This window comes from Amblyomma americanum, chromosome 1 (genome assembly GCF_052857255.1).
Source record: "Amblyomma americanum isolate KBUSLIRL-KWMA chromosome 1, ASM5285725v1, whole genome shotgun sequence".
Classification (NCBI taxonomy): Eukaryota; Metazoa; Arthropoda; class Arachnida; order Ixodida; family Ixodidae; genus Amblyomma; species Amblyomma americanum.
Genome location: NC_135497.1, coordinates 186,960,039 through 186,982,218, shown reverse-complemented (window position 1 = coordinate 186,982,218; position 22,180 = coordinate 186,960,039). Strand labels below are relative to the sequence as shown.

Genomic DNA, 22,180 nt, shown 5'->3' with positions numbered 1-22,180 from the left:
TCAATAAAGTCATATTTGGTGGTCAAATTGTTTAGGGGAGTCCCTTAAGGTGGAGTAGAATTGTAATAAAGGAGTAATTACTCATTGGCATCCACCCAAGCGCGGCCATAGGGATACAAATAAAAGCTGTACAGCTTCCACAGAAACTTCATAGTTACAGAAAAATTTATCCTGGTCCGGAGTTCGAACCCAGGAGCACCGCTACACTGGAGCAGTCACCCAACCAACTGAGCTAACCGGGACGGCTAGGGCAGGAGTGAAGTCATCAATAACTAGAAGTGGGAACAGCGTTGGTCAAATGTTTAGGCGAATCCCCCAAGGTGGAGTGGATTTGTAATAAGAGAGTAATTACTCATTGGCATCCACCCAAGCGCTGCCATACAGCTGCGAAGAAAAGCTATACAGCTTCCACAGGAACCCAGTAGCTAAAGAAAAATTCATCTTGGTCTGAGGTTCGAACCCGAGACCACCGCTTAACCGGAGCAGTCGCTCTGCCAACTGAGCTAACCGCGATGGCTAGCATATGACAGGCTGAGAGCGAATCAGGGAATAACTCGGAGGTAGGAACAGTGTTTGACAAATGTTTAGGGTGTTTCACTAATCTTGGGTGGACAAGTCATCCCTGATATCACTTTGCAATTTTGTATTATGTACAATTGTAACAGTGAAGAGGGTGGTAAATTATGTTCAGGGGTCCATTAATTTTGCAGGAAAAAAAAAAAAAATTTGGCAGGACAGTCATGAAAGCTGATGCGAGAAAGCTGTGATAGCAATTGGATTTACCCTCGGTTATTACGTTTCATGATTTTGGTACTCCACTAACTGCTTTTACTCTAAGCCAAGGCTTAACACATGTAAGAGAATATTTCTGAAGAATGGAGCTGGGTAGAGGGGGGGGGGATCAGGGTGGTGGTGGGTCAGGAGTGTCAGTGCGTGGGTGGGCAGCCGGCAGCTGGCGGGTTAGGCTCCAGGAGGATAGAGGCTTCACTCACAGAGGCTTCACATGGACGAAACAGGCATTTTTGCCAAGTGCTACTGGTGCTGCTATCGCAGTAAAATTATTGTTATTGAAGGATTGAAGGATACAAAATGCTCTACAAAGGCATTTAAAGCTGTCGCGGTGGCTCAGTGGTTATGGTGCTTTGCTGCTGACTTGAAAGAGTGAGTTTGATCCCGACCATGGCGGTCACATTTCACTGGAGACACAATGCTAGAAGCCTATGTACTGTGCGATGCCAGTGCACATTAAAAACCTAAGGTAGTCCTACACTATGGCTTCCCTCATAGCCTGAGTCGCTTTGGGGCATTAAACCCCCTAAAACTAACCATAAAATGATGAAGGCTTTAATGATACAAAGAGCTATAACCTCTAAAATAACCTCATGTTTCCTTGCTGCCTACCTTCTTGAGGAGGGAAGGAGCATAGAGAAAAAAGTGCTAGATATTTCGCATCTCACCGTATAAATTTTGAGCTGTTTCTGCTGCAACGGCATTCTTCTCCACGACCTGTTGCAGTAGTACACATAGAGGAAGCTTACTCTTTGTTTATGCTGCACTTCATTGCATTGCAGGTTGACCCTGCTGCACCCCTGGACAAAGTATGCTTGCTGGGATGTGCAGTGTCAACAGGATATGGTGCCGCACTCAATGTTGCTCGCATCACAAAAGACAGCACAATAGCCATTTGGGGGTTGGGTGCAGTGGGCCTCGCAGTTGCCATGGGGGCCAAGGAGCGTGGTGCTCAGACTATCATTGGGATAGACATCAATGAAAGCAAGTTTCCTAAAGGTGGGTATGGAGCTGCAACCAGAGTTGCCTGTTTAATTTTTTGGTGACAGAACTTCATCTTGACAAACTGATAAAAAAAAAATTGTTGCCTTAGTTGGACAAACTCAAAAATTAAGCGGCAAGTGCCCCTCAAATGAGCCCCTCCAGGCAGTGGTGTCTATTGATTCTCCTGCTCCTTGTTGACTGATCTCCTTGGGCAGGTTTGCATGAAATTGCAGGGAATGGCAGATGAATGGGGAATAACCACGGCTTAATCGGATTAACTGTTGTGTCAATGCCATTGGCTTCAGGGTCATTTTTGACGGTCACCTGTTGCTTCGTTCTTAAGTTGTATCCGACTGTAGTCTTGCATTACAGTAGCCAGTTTTATCACTGAGGGTGAGTGGGCCTTGCAGAGCAAGGTGCTATTTGTTGGGCAGCAGTGCCTATCATGGCCAGTATTCTTGGGCTTGAAAGGCTGCAGTGGTTGATGAAAAATTAGGGGACACTTAAGCTCCACCCTAAGGTTATGCCATGGTAGCGTTAATGGGTCCCTTCAGCGGACTCTCTTTACACACAGACACTGAGAAATCAGACAGACTCGCATGTTACACTCCTCTGTTGGGGCAGCAGCAAAAATCAGATTGCGGTGGTTTTCCAGTGGCCACTGCATGCTGGCACCACTATGCTGCGTTGAAACAGAGGATATGAAATGCCAACATGCACTTTTCTACTCGCTTCATTGCTACTTTCGTAATAAGAACCTTTATAATTGCACACATATTCATTAGCATACATTCGTAAGGTAGCACTTTACATGAAAGACCACACAACATATGAACTCCTGCTTGTAGCCAAGCCATCGAAGCGTGCCTGCATGGCCCAGGGGTAGTATGTCTGACTTACAACCCAAGGGTCTCCGTTTCAAATCTTAACTAAAATTCAAATTTTTCTTTAAGTGAAAATTATTTACTTTATGAAGTTATGTCATTTGAAACATTTGGTGACCTTTAATTTGCATTACATGTCATGTTTTTAATTACTTTCATTCCACAGATAAACATTTGATGTTACATTTTGCATGGCGTCCCGTGTGACTTGAGTTTCGCTGCACAACGCCGATGAGACACCGCCACTTTTTCCGCCGCATGGGACCCTTAATGCCGTCGCTTTAAAAGGTGGAAAAAGATACTGTTTAAGAAGGGGGTGGTTGTTGTAAGTAAATATGTGTTGTTAATTGCCTGTATTTGATTCAGGCTTCCTTGTCCTGGAGAGATTAAAGCTGCTTTGTACAACATGCAATCTATAAGAACAGCATCATCATGATCAGCCTGACTACGCCCACTGCAGGGCAAAGGCCTCTCCCATGTCTCTCCAATTAACCCTGTCCTTTGCCAGCTGCGCCCACCGTATACCTGCAGACTTAATCTCATCTGCCCACCTAACTTTCTGCCACCCCCTGCTATGCTTGCCTTCTCTTGGAATCATAAGAATATTCTCATTAAACTTTGTACTTATTATTTTGAAATGTGCTTTATCTTCAGTGCTTTTTGTGTCCTCATCTGAAATCTAGTCTTCCCAGCTGTATATGTACAAGTGAAATATGCCTGTAAAGTGTTGCATTTATTTTTGTGACAGCTAAGGAGTTTGGTTGTACGGAGTTCATCAACCCAAGCAAGCTGACTGTGCCAATTACCCAGTACCTGATTGAGAAAACAGATGGTGGCCTGGACTTTACCTTTGAGTGCATTGGCAACATTGAGACCATGGTGAGAGCATGGCAGAGCTGGGTGTTATTGCATACTGCCACATGAAGCTATGCTGTTTATCTTCTTGTTTACATGTTAATCTTTGTGCCTTCTAGTCTGATGGACGGTCATAAAAATTGTAATTGTGTTGCATGATTGAAGTGTTCAGGGATAAGTGTACCTCACAGAGCACTAATGTTAAAGGGACAATGAGACAAATTGAAGTTAGCCTCTATCAATAGATTGCCACATTCTAATACAAATTACACTAATTTTACTAAAACTTGAGCTTTTATAAACTAGAAAAGTCTACTGAAATTAAAAACAAGTGTCGCCATCACTGGCCTATTTCACAAATCGACACCGGTGCATCGAGACGGTGTTCTTTATGTGGATCCCAGAGGCCATGTTACAACGGTGATCACGGAGGCCTTTTTGGTGTAGACATAACAAGTTTGAATCGAGTGGCTAGAAAATTTTGAAATACAGTTCTGAAATAAATGCATCTTTTGCTGCTGGACAAACATCAACATACCCAGAAAGAGTGGTAGAATAAATTTTTGCAAAGAACAAACATTGGCTAAAGTTGTCCTTGGTGCCCTTTAAGCACTTCATATGGTTGACTTCCAATAACTTTCAATAATGAAAGAAAGCATGAAACATCCACACTTCCCGCTACTTTGTTTTGCAAATCAGCCAGCAGTTGTAAGCTGCGGTTTTGCACTCAAAACATGGCATGCGACAGCATGCCATGTGGATGTAATTTAAACACTTCTTCAGCATTGGCTTTGTGTGTAAAGAGCTCAGCGTGGTCATTCATATCCTGCAGCAACGACCTCTACATTCACATGGAAGGTATCCTTGGTGTATACACACTAAAGGTGTACCCTTGGCACAGCCTACATCGTTGTAACCTGCCAGAGGCCCACGTGCACATGTTTTTACAAAGGGTGCAAGTACCTTAAGAGCAGTCTTCCACACAACTCTATGCAGAATTAAAGCCACACCCCGAACACTGCACAGTCACTCCATTTGCCACTGGCTGGTGCATCAGCTGCATCCATGCCCAGTCGCATCTGATAGGACACACAGCACATGCACGCTTGAAAAGTAGGTTGCGTGATATGATGCATGTGGCGATACAAATTAAATTTATCATTTGTTTACACTGCAGTCGATGGGATTGCAGGTCAGACAGGAATTGGGCAGTTGGGGTCAGTTTTGGTAAAAATAAAGAAGCTCAGAGTATTAAAGTGGAAGGACCTCTGCATACTTAAAGGGGCTCTGAAATACCTTCCCAGGAGAGCACATCAACTTGCTGAATCACTGCATTGTGCTGTCATGAAAACTTGAGCCAAATAATACACTTATGCACGCAGCAGAGAACCCACAGTCACGCGCGAAAGTTGGCGAGCCCTTCCCAGCGACGTTTTCATGTTCGAACCCTTCTTCATCGCTCGCATCTACGTATACATGTTGAGACGTGGCTACTGGTTAGATTCTTTCAGATGTCAGGCACCTACCAATGCCGTGGCCAATAAGCCGCGTAGCTCTGGCGGGTCAGGAAGCTCTCCCCCGGAAGTGGGGCCGGCGGAGAAGCGCTGACCTTCCAGCGTGCAAAAAAGTGACGAGAGGAGAGGATAAGGCGTGAAGGCGTTGAAATTCAAATTTTGACTACAGATAACTCAGCTTATACGAAGCGCATTAAAAAAATTCTTGCTGGACAATTTTCGTGAAGCAGCGTGCTTTAACATCCCAGGCATACCGCAGCTTCATAGAGCCCCTTTCAGAGCCCCTTTAAGGTACTTAAATTGCATTATTGGCCTGTGAAAAATAAGTCACTCACTTTGTAAAACATCGTAATTTACTAATCATTCAATGCGGTCATTTTTTCATTGCACAAAAAGTGAAATGGAGCTTTTTAGTTCCGTAGCTGTAGTGGCTTCCAGTGTTCATGGCAGTTAAAGCGATGGCTTTGTTAAAACAGCTGTGCGAATGCTTTGTTCTGCTCAGAGGGCCGCTCTGGAGTCGTGTCACAAGGGCTGGGGGGAGTCCATCATCCTGGGTGTGGCACCTGCTGGAAAGGAGATCTCCACAAGACCTTTCATGCTGGTCACTGGCCGTGTGTGGCGTGGCTGTGCTTTTGGAGGTATGCTTGCATGCCTATTACTGTGTAGAATAAGGCACTTACTTGACTAATCTGCGAGGCAAATATGCAGGATATCACATCCAAGTTGTAGTGGGCGGGAGAGAGGGCGGACGGACTTCTGATATGAAATTTCTACTCTCGCAAAAATTGCGATGACTTTGCTGGAAAAAAAGTGGATTCATTACGCAAGTAAATCCGGTAACATCGGCTGAACGTGTCCAAGTGAAATTGGTCTGCAGGTGAAGAGTAAGTAAAGTTCTGGTGCAGTAGAACCTGGTTAATTCGACTGCCGTTAATTCAGAAATCTGGATAGTTTGAACTGGGTCCTGGGCAACGCCCATGTAAGTCTGGCGTCGAATGCTAGCTAATTCAGATGGTGTGGGTCTCGAACGGGTATTTCGAACGGGCTGTCTAAGGGAGGCCGTGTCCAAGTATGAGAGGGTGGCCAGAGATCATTAAATTAGACCTACTCAAAACCTGAATTCCATGCTGCATAGTCACTCATGCATCTCTGATGTGTGCGTGACCGCATGCGTGATGATGTACAGACAGCCTCAGTCTCCGAGAACAGTCCGACAGCTTAGTTTCGGTTTCGCTTTTCTGAGCTTCCCGCCTGACTACAGTGACGGTGGGTTGACCATTCAGCATCAGCTAACCTAGCTGAGCACCGGTTCAAGCGCTGATTGGCGCGTCGCTGATGTTTTCTTCCCCCTATTTTTTTTTCTCGTCGCTGCGGTGCCGCTGAGCCGTTTTCTTTGCTTCCATCCGCATGGTTCCGTTCTTCCAGTGCACTGAAACTGCGCCCTCGTCACGTGTTGTTCGCTGTTTGTGCGGTAAACCCTCCTCACATGCGATGGTGATGCTTATGATTGGTGGGACGCGGTAGTGGTGGAGGTCCACCTCGTTGCACCATGAAGGTTGTGGGAGGCTCTTATAATTTTGGAGCAGTTCTGTTTCGATGGTTCCGACAGTATGTATGCAAGAAAAAATTGATGAAAATGTTAAAAATGGTGATTGCCACGCTGTTTCCATCTCAAATTGAGGCAACCATTATCCAGTCTCAACAAATTAATTTACCGTATTGCTAGCAGTTCTTGGATGTTTTTTCAGCTAGTTTGATAATTTGAACTTTCGGATAATTTGAACATTTTTTTCGGTCCCTTGAAATTCGAATAACAACTTTTTACCGTAGTATAAGTTTGCCGAGGTTCTGGTAATATTCAAATTTTGAATGTGTTTATCAGAGCAAAGGGAGGACTTTCTTGCTTTTTTTAAAAATTAATTGCATTCAGATTAAGTTCGTGATGTTAATCTAGAACTTTGTTACCTTGACTTCCTCAAGTAATTTGTTTTAGAACACACAAAAACAAGTGCAGTGTCGTTTTTTATGTTGCTACAGCTCATGGTATTTTGCAGAACATTCAAGGTGTATGCAGTGCTTTAGTGCCATCGCACATGTTGCCATCTGCCACTGTCAGATTCCTTTCACTTCATTGACAGTTGCGTCATTGGAACTCTAGAGATGGCACATTTTGGTCTCCAGTGACTTAAGTGGCACATTGGTGCTTTAAATTCTCAGTTTTTGATGACCAAGGTCTGTGAATCTCTGAAAACTGTTGTAGCAGGCTGAAAAAATCCACACTTGTGAAAGCAGCTTGAGGCAGTGGCTTTGGTTATGAGCTCCCAACCTAGGTGTGGCATGCAAGACTTATACTATGTACCTTCTGTGGTGGGCCCAGACTTCCACCAGCGCTTGCTTGACAGCTGGCCAGTTTAAACAATCCTCTAGTACCTGAGAAAGGATTTGCATCAGCCTGAATTGTAATGTGTATTGCATGACACATTCATGCTGGAGCACTTTAAAAGTTTGCATCATCCCAAAGTTTGGTTCATCTGGGATCATATATCAAGATTCCACCATGTAAATATTGTTCCTGTCTGTAGTAACCCTGAAGAGGGCCCTGCAGGGCTCATGTGGTTGCAGTGGACACTGACGACATCATGCGCTTTGAAGCTTAGGGCAGAACAAGTGAGGGCATGTTTGCAGCTTTTTTTTTGCCATGTTGTGAGCCCGTTGTTAAGTGATGGGCCCGTTGTTAAGCCTGTAGTTTGCATGGTGTAACTGACTTGTTTTATTTGTTCTTCATGCTTTTGTTCACAAGTTTCAATGACTGTTTGACAAATGGTTTAAGGAGCATATGAAAAGATCTGGTTGCTCTTGGTACTAGTTCTTTTGCCGCAGCATCTATTCCAAGTTTACCTCAATACACTGAAATTTGTGAATGTTGTACTTGTAGCAGGCTACCTGTAGGATTGACACATTGTAAGCTCACTTATCTAAATTGACGGTCAGTTTAACTGAGATTGTGCGCCATAACAAAATGTGATCTAAAAGGAGCTCACATGCCCTTGTCAATTTATATTGGTGAGCTGATCGATGCATAATTTTTTCTGCTACATTGTACAGTCGAGGCCACTTAAAACAAACCTGATGGTTGCGCGAATTGCGTTTATCCGAGGTTCGTAATAAGTGGGGTTCTCATGTACAGTTAAACATGGATATAACGAAGTTGACAAAAGCTCGCAATTTTTAGTTACATGCAGGTTTCGCATGAAGGCTCGTACAAATGATGCAGAAGCGAAACCAAACGGCTCAAGATATCTGTGAAGGTGAACTCACCCTTCTAACATTTATTCTACAGCGAAAAACTGCGTAATTTCCGCTTGCTTCTTCTCCACGAGTGAAGGCACAACACGCCACTCTAAAGAAGCTAAATCGTGTAAAGCTCCTTCATCGTCGCGTGAGCCAATGAAACGGTGCAAAACGTCCATTGCGTTCATCACCTCCTTTGTAGTAGGCACGTCGCACGGATCTGCCTCTCAGGCACTGTCATCACCGCCATCGGGCTCTTGCACTTCATTCAGCTAGTGCTGCATCCGTCATTTCTTCTGTAGCCATCGCGGCGTTGTCGGCAAATAAAAAGTCACTCAGTTCAACGTCGTCGGGTACACCACCGTTAGTGCGTAGCTCGTTCCACGCTTCGGCCTTATCGGGCGGAGTAGAAAGGTCTTGCTCCTCCTCCTCGTCGGCACCAGCCTGTGCGTTTTTGGCTATTCCGGCCTTTAAAAAGCAATTCGCAGTAACTTCTGCCCTGACCTCTTGCCAGGAGGCAGCAAGCATCTCGACTGCTTGATAAATGTCAATCTTCATCTCCCGTTCCAGACGGATGTCAAGAAGTATCTTCAGGGTTAGTCGGTCCGGTAACAGCATTTAAAACTATTAATGACCCCTTTGTCCCTGGGCTGTATTAGGGACTTGTAGTTGGCCAGGAAGTAATGCAGTTCGATATAGAACAGCTGCAGGCATTCGACGTGGTGCGCCGAGAAATTATCCAGCAGTAGGCAAACTTGCCGCTTGACGTCCTGGTTAAATTCATTTAACCACTCAGAAAATGTTGGCTGAGTGATCCATGCTTTGGAATTCACCACATACTTCACGGGCATACGCTTCGCTCCGTTAAAACACCTGGGACGGGCACTTTTGCCGACAACTAGCGGGACTCGCTTGTCTGTGCCGTCGAGGTTGGCGCACAGCAGAATCGTTATGCTGTGTTCCGCACTCAAAATCGTTGATAGGGTGCTCGCTGGAATGCTGAAACGGGCGGCAATGTCCTTCTTCTTCTCGCCCGTGGAGATTGCATTTAAAATTGCGAGTTTGCCTTCAAAAGACAGAACTTTTCGTTTTCTGGCAGTGGAAGTCACCACGACCAACCGACGACGCAGGTATACAAGCGGAGAAGCACGACTACATGCCGACAGGCAGGCCTAGCACCTCCAAAAAAAGTCGGACGAACAGCACCAGAGAACTGTTGACACATGCACACGTGCAGACGAGGGACAACACGCAAAATGGCGAATGCAACTTGTCATCGTTGTTGTCCCCCCCCCCGTTTCCCTTCCCCCGTCCTGGCAATGAAAGAACCGGCCATCAGCGTTGCTTTTAAAGTGAATTCTTACACTGAAAGTGTCTAAGCTGTTGAAACAAATGAAAATAAAAAATAAGAATGCTTGTCCTCAAATCTATACAAAAAAAAATGCTGCAAAGAAATCAACCGCCACTACAAATGCCACCTGGTGTCAGGTTAGACAAGCAAAGCCTGAAAAGGCTGCTACGCTAGGCACGGAGCGGCGCTAGCCGCCGCCATCATCATCATCGCTAACTTTGCTCAGTCGCAGCGATCCCAGGCGTTCGCGTATCTGCTGGCTCCTTACAGTATTAATATTCACTAATCTAGTGCATTTCTTCGGCCGAATTTTTCTTAAAAGTGCAAAAAGTAATGACTGATCAGCTTTGCGAGTTCGTTACGTCAAGGTTAACCGCCGCAATGCGTTCGTTACATCGAGGTCGAAAATACATGGGCTTCAATGGGGGCAGCGTTGGGGAATTCAAAAACTTCGTTAAATCCAAGAATTCGTTGCATAGAGGTTCGTTACATCCAGGTTTAACTCTACAGCCAGAAATATGAAGTCCAACAAAACTGGCATTGATTTCTTACAACAGTTTATTATGCACTTCGGAACACAGCGCTTTTCAAGCCTTCAAGTGTGATCAAACTTTGTTTCTCACCGAGGCCGTAAGTGCCTACAGTTAGGCTGCAGAACAGGATATAACTAATCATGGCTAAAGCAGTTACGGCAGGTCAGATTGGCCTCCTCGTCATTGTTATCAGATTCTCTGCAGTCAGGCAGCACTTGTGCCTCATGTATGATGGCTTCATCAGCGTATGACTTTGCAATGCAATCGTCATGACCTACACCAACGAAGCCATCTTGGGCTAAATCAACAACACGTTGCTACAAATCCATGTGCTTCTAATCATGCGGATGACCAGTAGTGTTCTCATTCGTTAATTGTCCCATAAAGCATGCTTATAGGGGCCCCGAGACACATAATCAGTGCATTGTTTTTGCCTCTTGGTTGCATGGAATGAGTTATAGTGATGCTATTAGCATCGGTCGTACCACGTATACTCCGGTTTTTAATATTTTAATTAGCTCGCAAAAACAAATTCATGGCGCTGATGGTGTCACCATACAGTGGCGGTTTTTAGCAGTGGATGTGACATCACTTGGTGGGAGCTTGATGATTGGACAAACAGTGAATATACTGAGTTAATAACTAGAGATACGTTTTGTCAAGTTTTTGCGTTTTATATTACATCAACAAAACCAACTTGTTTGCCTTAGATAAAAGCGCTGTAAAGCAAGTAAAACAAAAATACACCACCAGAGGCTCTGGCTATTTTCTGCATCGAAGGACTTTGCGCCTCTCTGTAAACATCCTACGACCTAGCACACAACACTTATGGCTACTCTCTATGCATCTGGGAATGGCTTTGCGGAATCGATCTGATCGAGCCATTGCACTCTACAAGCATGGATGCAATGAAAAAAGCCATTCGTTTCACATTTAGCAGTGCACACTGTCAGCTTGTGGAGGATCACCGGGTGGCCGCGCAAGATGGCACTACATTCTCGTCAACAGCGTGCACTCCTTGCTCACTGTGACCAATCAGCGCGCTCTTAGCAATGGGCCGTGGTAGGCAGTAAGCAGTAGGGGTACGCTCTATGCTAAATGTATCTGATATCTTGCGCAGGCTGTCACACCGTCGCAGTATCTCGCACTCTAGTTCGGATCCAGTTCTGATCGCGTTCGGATCCATAAGTTAGGGAACGTCACGATCAGTGTTCCCTTCTGCGCCGTTGACGTGACGATGAAGCATTGCTGGGTCAGCTGGGCGTTCACATGGTCGTTGTAACCATGCAAACAGCGCTGGCAGCCTTGGCAAGAACAAGTTAGAGCAATTAGGCAACTATGGTGTGCAAACTGCCGCGACATGCTCAAATAGGCTGTTTTGATTGGTCCCTCCCAGTGTTGTCATTGGGAGAGTGAAATGGAAATGGGAAGCCGCGCGAAAATCGAGTTGAGGTCAGCATTTTGTTTGCTTGTATTTTTAAGTTTCTTCATTGAATAACTGTGGTTCCTATGCATCGATTCCTGTAATTCTTTTTGAGTCAGAATCAGTGTAACATAAAGAATCCATCTGAAGTATATCTGGTATCCGTTCAAGCAGTGTTTCCCAGCCCCTTTAACGGAAGAAATTTTTAATGCACTCCGCAGTCGGACTCATCCATATTGCCTTGGTCATTTTCACAGCAGCAAACAAAGATATCCGAACTGGAATGTGTATTAACTGCTATCAGCTTGAGCTGGATGATGCACCAATGATAGGGCATCTGGAGCGCGTGAATGGCACCCATATCTGATGGCTGGGTCTTGCACTGGGCATTTGGTGATGAGAAAAACATTGTCACCAATCCTAGAGAAGGCAGCACGTGGTGCGTTGCACCATTATCACGCAGTAGTTAGAGCTCGTATTGTTTTCGGTATGTCATGGTCGAGCTCAACAAGCTACTCGGCGAGCATATCGTGTGCAATACCCATCGCGTCATTGAACCGTATGCTTGATTGAACGCTTGTCACATGAAAACAATGACGCCCTTGTTCAGGAAAAAAACCAGTCAAAAGACGGAACACAGCGAAGAGACGAGGCACGCACACAACGAGACACGCACACGACGCCACTTGTCGTGTGCGTGCCTCGTCTCTTGGCTGTGTTCCGTCTTTTGACTGGTTTTCATTCGTCATGTGCGCGCCTCGTCTCTTCGCTGTGTTCCGTCTTTTGAGTGGTTTTTTTCCTGAACATGTACCAACTGACCCAGATTTTAACTCTACTGCAACGCCCTTGTGTTCGGCTTGTAGCATACGAAAACGTAGCTCCCAAAGCATCGCAGTGCACAAGACTTGTCAATGATAAAGGGCCGTTGCCAGTTGCTGCTGTTCCTTCTCATGCACACTAGGATGTTAACACAAAAGCTTGCCATGGCTTTCACCAATGCAGGCGTCGCCTTTCAAGGCGTGCGCTTTTAATGGCAGCATTTCGAAAAACTGCTTTGTTTTGTCGGCAATGCCTCACCTATTTTTACTGCGTTGCTGGGTCCCCACATACTTATTGTTGGAGGGTGTTACGGGCACCCAGAGACGTTCATCCATCTGTGCACTTACCAGAAGCTTAAGTTTTTTGACTGTAGGGCTTCGCTTAAGGCGCCTGCTCGTTCGTTCTGAGTTACACCGCCATGGTTGATCGTTGTATGTGAGATGCAGACCCATTGCCCTAATGCATATTTTGACGGTAGCACTGGCCTTATTTGTCATAAGCAGGCGTTTGTTATAACTGCGGCCGTTATAAGTGGGCTCAACTGTACACTGATAGTGGTGTTTTCAGATGTTGAAATTTTAAGTATGAATGTGCCATACAAGAGACAGATGAGTTTCATGTAGTGATTGAAAGTTCTGCTAAACTTTCTGTGATCAAGAAAAATTATGGCCACTTTTTTTTTTGCTTGTTTTGATTTTACTAACTATGCAGTGCTTCTGCGGCTAACGAGGTATGTTACACCATCCTGATAAAAATTCTGAAAACTATGCTGAAGTGCACCAGAATGTGTCTTCGGCAATGACGATATGCCAGGCCTCCTGGACAGGCCCTGGACAGATGCACCTGGCGCAACATGTTGCAGTGCAGCTGTTGCTGTACAAACATCCCCAGGGAGAGAAATTGAAGTCTATCTGACAGCTAGAAATAATTACATCTAGTGGCCTTTGATTTGTGCGAAAAGGAAGTAAAACTGGAAAAGCAAGCGGGAAATTTTGTCACTGCTGGTGTTTTGGTCGCCGGTTTCCAGAATTTTGGTTGGTAAACATCTGTGTGGCACGTTTGGGCATATCCTTTGATATAGCGCAATGATCGGCAAACCATGTTGCTGATCGCCAGCACAGATTGCCCTAAATTTAGCTTCCCACCGTCTTCCTTCCGCTGTGTGTAAAATCGACATGCACAGTGTGCTGCCCAATGTGCTGCACTTGGTTTTATGTCTGAATTCAAAGTTTTGTGATGGTGCCATTTTCTACACATTACTGCATTTCTACACAAATTTTCTGGTAAAACTTGCACGGTAAATTTTGAAACTGCCGAAAGTATATTTTAGTTACATTGAGATGAACAGTGGTGCAGAATCTGCGCAGTGTTTCGCTGCATGTAGAGCCTTGGCAGCCACAACCAAATTTGACGAATTATCTGGCCAGCAATGCGCTAGCTGCTCAAATTATCCAATGAACGCACAGTAACCTAACACCTTGAAAAGCGAAGTGGGAGGGATCTGAGCGCAAGTTTGTTTCACTCTCGGCGTGGGTAAAAGTTGTAAGCCATTGTCAGCTGCTGTTTTTTTCCTTCATTTCATGCAAGTACAGCATACATTTCTAGAGTTTGCAAGTCTTTGTAGCTCTCATGATCGCCAGTCTTGATTGGCACTCCCACCAAGGTGCAGACTGCCTGTCCTGGCATCCCATCGATCCTCCTTCCTGTACAGAATGTGGCTCTACGCTTGTGTTCTGTCTCAGGCTTCTCCCACATTGCCAGCAAACAGTGCTTGGATCCCACCCAACGCTCCCTCATCAACCGTCTCAACATCGACTGCCCCGACTGTTTCCTTGCCATGTTCATGATCACTGGGCACACCCTATACTGCCTATAGTACCACTCTATACACTCTATACCTGATGGCGCTGAGTTCTTGCTTGTTGTACCTCAACACCTGCGCTCTGCCATCCTCGAAAAACTCTATGATGCTCTGACAGCTGGCCATCTTGGTGTTGCTTGCACGCATGCCCGCATTCACCGGTGTTTCTTCTGGCCTAGCCTCTTATCCGTCCAATGCTATGTTGCCACTTGCGAGCACCGTCAATGCTAGAAGAAGCCTTCTGTTCTGCCTCCCGGACACTGGCAGCCAATTGCCATCCTAACCAAGCCATTTTCTCGCGTTTGGCTCGACTTGCTTGGGCCCTTTCCAGTGTCTGTCTCTGGCAACAAATGAATCGCCGTTGGCACTGATTATACCACGCGATATGCTATCACGCACACCTTCCCAACCAGTTGTGCTAGTGATGTTGCTGACTTCCTTCTGCACAATGCCCTACTCCACCATAGCACCCCCATCAACTGCTTATAAGACCATGCTCATTGCTTCCTCTCCAGAGTGGTTGATGAAATTCTTCGTTTGTGTTCCGTTCTGCACAAATTCGCCACAGCTTATCACCCTCAGATGAATGGCCTTATGGAACAGCTCATCCATATGCTCACTGACATGCTGTCCATGTATGTTTCAAATGATTACCGGGGATTCGTATGTTCGCCTCCCATTTGTGACTTTCGCCTATTACTCTTCTTGCCATGATACCACTGGGTACTCGCCCTTCTATCTTCTCTCTGGAAGAAACACATTACTGCCCTTCGACACCTTACCGCCCACCGTCGATTCTGTCACTACTTATGCTCGTGATGTCATCGCCCAAGCCAATGCCATTCACCAAGTCACTTGTCATAGACTGTCTCCCTCCCAAGGTTCTCAACAATGCTGATATGACAGTCACCATCATGGTGTCCACTATTCTCCTGGCTCCCTCTTCCTACTCTGGCTTCGTTCTGCTGTGTGGGCTTGTGTGAAAAACCACCCCGTTACATGGGCCCTTACCGTGTTTTACACCCAGTGACTGACTTGGCCTGTGAGATCGCACCGCTCGATCCCAAGTCCCCCTTCGTTACACTGCTTTCCGAAATAGTGTACATGGCACGCCTAGCATTCACCGGAATGGTGACTTTGCCGTGGGGGAATGTGTTACCAGTTGACGACAAAGCGACTATCAGTACTCTTAAAGATGGTGCTGGGAGGAGGTAATACATGAGTGTTCTTCAAGCCTTGGGTCGATGGTTCTTCCCAGTGCTGCCCAGTTTTGTAGAGACCTCCCCATAACAATATTAATCGGACACTGAGGAGAAATTGAAGTTGGCGTGTATCGATAGAATACCAGCTCCTGATCACAAAAACGCCACTCTTACTGAAAACAAAGCTCTTGTAAGGTAGAAAATAGGAAGAACTAAAATACAGGTGTCGCCGCCACAGGCCAATCTCACAAGTACAAGCGTGATGACGTCATAGGACAAGAGATGCCACCTTGGAGGAATTTTCCTTCCTCCATGGATGTCATGAATCTCTGAGGCTGACAGAGGAAGGTTGCGCGGTTCAATATTGAAGTAAGTTTTGTTTTGAAACCGATAGTGCACTTTTATCACACAAGGAAGACAGACAAAAGACAACCTAAATGCTGGAAGCAAAGAAAACCGATGCTTGGTGGCACCACAGGCGGCCAGGAGAGTTTCGGTTTGTTATGGCGCTTTGCGTCTATGAGCTTTGCGTGCCCCATGGTTTTGTTTTTGATGCGCCTCAATTTACAAGCGCCGAACAGCAGAGGAACTCCAAGTGCCGCTTCAAGTGCTAGTTAACCTTTGAAGGAGCCTGTTAAGGCTGGTCATATGATCGCCGCGGTCGATGAAAAACTATGATGGCACGATGGTCGGTGATCGTACAGGGCAGTTCGAAGTATAAAGATCACGTGTGTGTTCGTACGCTTGCCCGGCGAAACGTTCCCGGCTGTGTCATTCAACTTTGAACTACTTAAGGAAAATCGTTTATTAGGGACGGGAGACAAGATACAAGGCAGTTAAGGAAGAGAGATTAGGAACCTGCAGAGACTGTGACTCTGCTCTCCTCCAACTCGTTTGTTTCCGGCTCCATTCAAAAGCTTCTGCAGTGGGGCGGAGCTGTTCTCTGCGAGCTCTCGGCTGAAGGTACATGCAAGTGGGCGAGAGAGCCCGATCCAGTTGACCCCGTACCTCCGGAAACGCGCGGAACCCGTTGAAGCGTCATGCATCGGTTTTACTTTCATGCTGCCAACTTTAAACGCGAGCGCCCTTGAGCTCCCATTCGTTTTTTGTGGCAGAAAAAAATAAATAACCTGGCCCTTGCAATAAATAAATAACCTGGCCCTTGCAACCGTGGGAAACCTCCTCGATGCCGCCTGCTGCACCGTGCAACAGCGTTGTTCAAGGCATCACAATCCATTGGCCCCAAAGCGTCATGCAGCCTCCGATGGGCGCGACGCGCCGACCTTGCCCACGCCCCTCACGACTCCTCACACTGGGGTTAAGATATTTTATTAGCAACGGCTGCTCACTGAGGAAGAGGGAAACGACCTGCCGGCACCTAACGTAACCGAGCTCCCTCAAAAGCATCGCACGCTGTGTGGGGCTGCGGTCGCTGAAATGCACGCCGTTGCTTTTGCGAGAACTTCGTTGGCGGGTTTGGGAACGGGATACATTGTAATGCTGGCAAGACGCCGGTGCAAACTTAAACGAAGCGACGGTAGCGACCCTCGATAGATGCCTTCAACGTGCGGTGGCAGTAGCTATCATTTCGGCTGCTGCTATACCGCACCGCTAGCCGTCAGAAATCACGGAGTCTGCGTTTACATCACGTTTCACGTCACTCCGTCCTATAACGTCATAAGAGGGCCCCGTGACGTTATAAGAGGGCGCCGAGTTTTAATCGGAGGGTGGGAAAAACTTTTTCAACTTTGAATCCAAATTTCTTTGAAATAAATGCATCTTTCGCTCCCAGACAAGCGGCAAGAAAGTCATGAGATGCCGAAGTATCAAATTTTGCTAACAAAAAAAAAAACAATTGATAGAGTTCTCTTCACTGTCCCTTTAACAAAAGAGAAAAGAGTACCAGGGCAGCTGACGGTGCATAAAACATGCTCGTGCATGTCAGGTTGTAAATTTTGTATAGTGCAGCGAGAAAATTCCAAATAAGTCGACACGCATTCCTACTTGAAGCCAAAATACCTAGCTCTGGAAAGTGAAAGATTGGATTATACTGCACTTTTAAATGATGCAGCTTAAAAATGAACTTTGATTCACCATGAGCATTAAATGCTGAATTGATGAGAAAAAGGCATGCTCCAGGGTGACTGGTTTGTTGACTAATTCGAGCCAATCCATCATTCAGGAGGAGACTGCTAAATCGGGTGGTTAAATGAAACCTTTTGTAGCACTAAAGGCCCATTAACACTTGCAAGTTGCGAAGGGCATGCGACCAGCTGTCACTTGCTAGCACGGAGCAGCTTGATTGTAGCGATGGTCACATCTGCAAGGACAACCCGCGGGTCTCTTTCTCGAATTGATCTTGTTCGGAACGAGAGCTGTCGGTCTTGATTGCTACCGGAAACAAGAAGCCAGATTTGGAACAAGCTCCATTCACTTCCGTGGTGCCACAGATTGGTTACTATTTTGTGACTCGCAATCGCAAAGCTAGAAAATCGCGCAGCGTGCGACTGGTCTGTGACTGTCGCTTTTTGACCAAAACAGCTACACAACCTCTCTGATTCACGAGTGTGAATGGGCACACATCCTGTATACAATTGCACAATTTGGTTGTGTTGACTGTCAGCTAGTCATACACTGCAAGAGGTAGCACAGCACTATTTTGGAGTGCGCCAGCACGCCTGCATCTGTTGAAACCACTAGGTCAGAAGGCAGGAAAAGTTTATAGATGTGCAGTGGAAGGTTCTAAGATACTTAACTAGCCCGTGTAGTCATTCTGCAGAAGCATGCGAGGATCCAAATGAGACTTGTTGACCAACAGGTGATACGGCTCTCTCTAATGGTAATTGGTAATTTTTTTTGCATATCTTGATCATTTCATCTGCAGGTTGGAAGAGTGTCGACCAGGTTCCTGAGCTGGTGAACAGATACATGAAAAAAGTGATCAAGCTGGATGAGTTTGTCAGCTACACAATGCCTCTAGAAAAGATCAACGATGCATTCAAGCTCCTGCATGATGGCCTTGCGTGAGTCCGTTCTTCTAAGAACATAGTGGTGTTTAGAATTTCTAGGCTTGATTTAATCCTTAATTTGTGTTCAGTGTATTACTGTTGTATATGAATACTACGGTTGGTCCCGGATATATCATATTACTTGTATCGAACTGTCAGAATATCCCCTTGAATATCCTTTGCAAAAGTATAGCAGTGTTCGCGTTTATCGGACTCCCGCCTCTGCAAGTGGCGCTTCTCCTAATGGTGCTCTCATGATCACTTTTCACACACGAAGCCAGTTGGGCTGCGCGGCCTTGGGCACCTGCTTGCAATGCTAATGGTGATAAAACCACGGGGCGAGGTGAACGGGGGCTGTGCATGAGTGTGGCCTTCCATCTGGCGAGCTTATTTTCAAAATGACACTGCTGTTATGCGTGGAAGCCAGCGTTCAGTGCACTTGTCATGTGGTGAAGGCAGCCTAGCTGACCGAAGCCTTGCAGAGGCTCTTGCATGGCCTGTTTTGCTCGTGAGGGCCACAACTGTACCCTAATTTTAATCTAGATATTTTTGTGTTTATAGTGGACCGGCACCAAAATTAGGCCTTTTATGATCGGCGGTGGCTTTTGCCAAAGCACTGGGTGCTGCAGCTTCGGTGCAAAATGAGCTAGGCCTAACAACGGCTAGCGAGCAATGTGTTGCCCGTATGCCGGCAGGCAGCACGTCGCTGCAGGAAGTGCCACTAGCATGGGTACACTGTATTCACTCTTCAAGGTTACAAATAAGCTTATCTTTTGCCATATTTTATATATGGAACTATTTCGTGATCCCCTTCGAGTTCCTTTTATCTGGGATCGACTATTTCCAAGCATTGCAGGTGCCATGCCTAGTTGATGAATAAGGAATTTAATGCTTCCCACTCGTTAGGTGACAGCAGTTTTTATCGAATTTTAGTATGGCATATTCCAAACTTCAGAGCATTGCATTCTGATCATTTGCTCCACTAAATGAGCATCATTATGAGGGGTGGGCAAAAAATTTGGAGAAAAAATGGCTTTGATATCAACTTCAATATGAATGTCTGTTCAGTACAAAAAATATCAGAATGTGATAAACAAGCAAATGTTGTTGCTGTTACTTTTTTTAAATATTTTAAATATTGTGTGGTCCTTGCAACTGAAATAAACAAAACTAGACTCAGTTGACTCAGCACCATGTAAAAAAACATGACGTAAACAGAAATGTATATTACTTTATTAGACAGCATAACAGTATCCAACCTGTAACGTGGTCATGCAAAATGAAATTGATTAAATGACAAGACTGGCAACAAAAAATAACATGATGGCGAGTAAAACCGGAAGAAATGCCCGGGTTTATCGAAGGTCGATTTATAAAATCCCCGCGGCCTCTGACAAAAAAAAAAAATGCTGAAAATGCGGTAAAGCTTTGTGAGGTGGCTCCATTGCACTAACACCTGTAAGCCCATGAAGAGTGCCTTGTTTAGGAGTACTGGAAGAACAATTTGAGCTTAAGAGAGCGGGGAACGCACGCGGTGCGGAGCTGGGAATGGACTACTGGTGAATGCGTGGGCCGACAGCTGCTCTCGTCGCAGGCTTGCGGCAACGCTCAGAAACCAAACCGCATGGCCAGGCTATTTTTTGGCCTAGCGACAGGGGCCTTCTAGTCATTGTCACATCAGCTGTTACACCTGCAGAAGATGTGCTCGGATTACAATGCACCACGCAATAGGCAGGATATTTGCAGGACCGCTTGCCATGCTGTGTCCTTGACTTGCCCTTTCAGGAGCCTCACGCGGTATTTCACAAGTACCATATTTACGCGATTGTAAGTCAACTCGAATGTAAGTTGACCCCCCCACATAACATTTCTGAAAAAAAAAATCTTGGGAGGTCGTTTACTCTTGGCCTTTGATAATAGAACGCGGTAGCACTATCCTGTGGCCTCCGCTTATCACCAGCCGCTTTCGGCTGCCACGCGCGAGCGCCCGTGGGCATATTCCAAAACGAAAATGTATTAGTCACTGGACTACTCGTCCACACTTGCTCCATCGACCGCACTAGCACTGCCATCGTGATCGCTGCTGCGATCTCACAGCTCGTCGTTCTAACATCGTCATGCAGCGAAATCCCACACTTCGCAAACAGCCGCATCACGACATTGCGTGGAACAGCTGAAAATTTGCAGCGAGGACATTGCGTGGAACAGCTGAAAATTTTGCCTCGCTGCAGCTGCCACACCTGTATCACCTGTTGCGAATGTCGAACTTGCGGCCCTGCGCGCAGTTCTTTTCTTCGGTATAAAGAATGACAGCCATCTTGAATGTAGCTGTGAATGAGCGCCGAACGCTTACATGACCCGCAGCACAAATGACAAATGACGAAGCACTAAATTAAAAACTTGTGAAATGCGGCCGGCAGTAGTCAAATGCGTCAGAGCCAAAGAGAAACTATGCTCGAGCGGTATCGGCTCTTCTGTCGGCTATCGACACTCCCTGGCGCCGCTGCGGGTCCGAGTGGCGGTGCTGCCGCGATTGGAACAGCGGCGCTGCTGTGGTTCCGAGTGGCGGTGCCGCCGTGATTGGAACAGCGGCCCTTACGTCAACTATCGACGCTCCCTTGAGCGCCGAGTACGTGGTTGAAAGTAAACAAAAAAAACTTGGAAAAGAACGTGAATGCGTTATTGAGCCACCGCCGCTTATCAGCAGATGCAATCTACTGCCACGTGTGGGGAGTGGGCTGGTGCTGTTTTGCTGCTTATCGACAGCCACCACCGGCCGCCTCGCGCGGGGTGGGGATGCTAGTTCTGCACGTTGACATAGCAGCTGCTCTAGGCCAGCATGAAGAGTGATGCGACGGAGCCGCGCAGCAAAAATGCAACCACGCTGTAGCATGCCTGATATCTTTTTTGTCTCTCCCTTATTCATGCTGCAATGCTCTGGTTTCGATTTTAAGTTGACCCCCCCCCCCCCCCCACACACACACGCACGCACACTTTGGATTTTCAAATCTTTAAAAATAGGTCGACTTACTATCGTGTAAATACGGCTTTCCCTCATGTCGTAGGTGACCCAAAACGAGAAGGCAGAGGTCACGCTCAGAGAGTTAGGAAGGCGACAGGACAAATGATATGGGTATGGGCATTATATATGTAACATATTACGGAAGGATAAAAAAATCGCACTTTCATGTTGTGATTGTTCGAAACAGGTCATCGGCAGTCTTGTTCACAGCCCGTGTGATATGTGGGCAGCCCACTTGTGGAATTTCACATGAGGTCAAGCCTAGCGGCGTTGCAATGCGATCAGTCACGCGATAAAAGATTGAGAAGGGAACAGGACCTTTGTATCGTTATCCTGGAACTTTAAACTCAATTGTTGGATAATCTTCCCAGATATTGTGGTTTTGCCATGGTCAAATTTATGAAACTTGGCACGGTATACAATCGCTGGCAAGTATTCGGAAGTTCTCGAATACAAACCAAATTTCAGTCATATTCGATTTGTATTTGAAATATCGAATATTTGCACACCCCTAATCATTACACATCGCTCAAGTCCTTAACATTTATGGGCACCAGGGAGATTCTTTGACTTCGTGCGTACTCATCTGTACTCTTGTATCTGCCTCTCACTTTCATTTCGTGTTTGTTAACACCTGCCACAGT

At 46.1% G+C, this 22,180-nt stretch overlaps 1 protein-coding gene across 1 annotated transcript in view; it reads left to right on the top strand.

Annotated features, from left to right (window-relative positions):
* The window catches only part of Fdh (alcohol dehydrogenase class-3 Fdh), a 40,181-nt gene that overhangs the window by 17,426 nt on the left and 575 nt on the right, over positions 1-22,180 (top strand). Inside the window, exons 6-9 of the mRNA XM_077648041.1 lie at positions 1,572-1,788; positions 3,406-3,536; positions 5,529-5,664; positions 18,391-18,529. Coding sequence (XP_077504167.1) covers positions 1,572-1,788; positions 3,406-3,536; positions 5,529-5,664; positions 18,391-18,529 — 623 coding nt within the window. The remainder of the gene's footprint in view (positions 1-1,571; positions 1,789-3,405; positions 3,537-5,528; positions 5,665-18,390; positions 18,530-22,180) is intronic.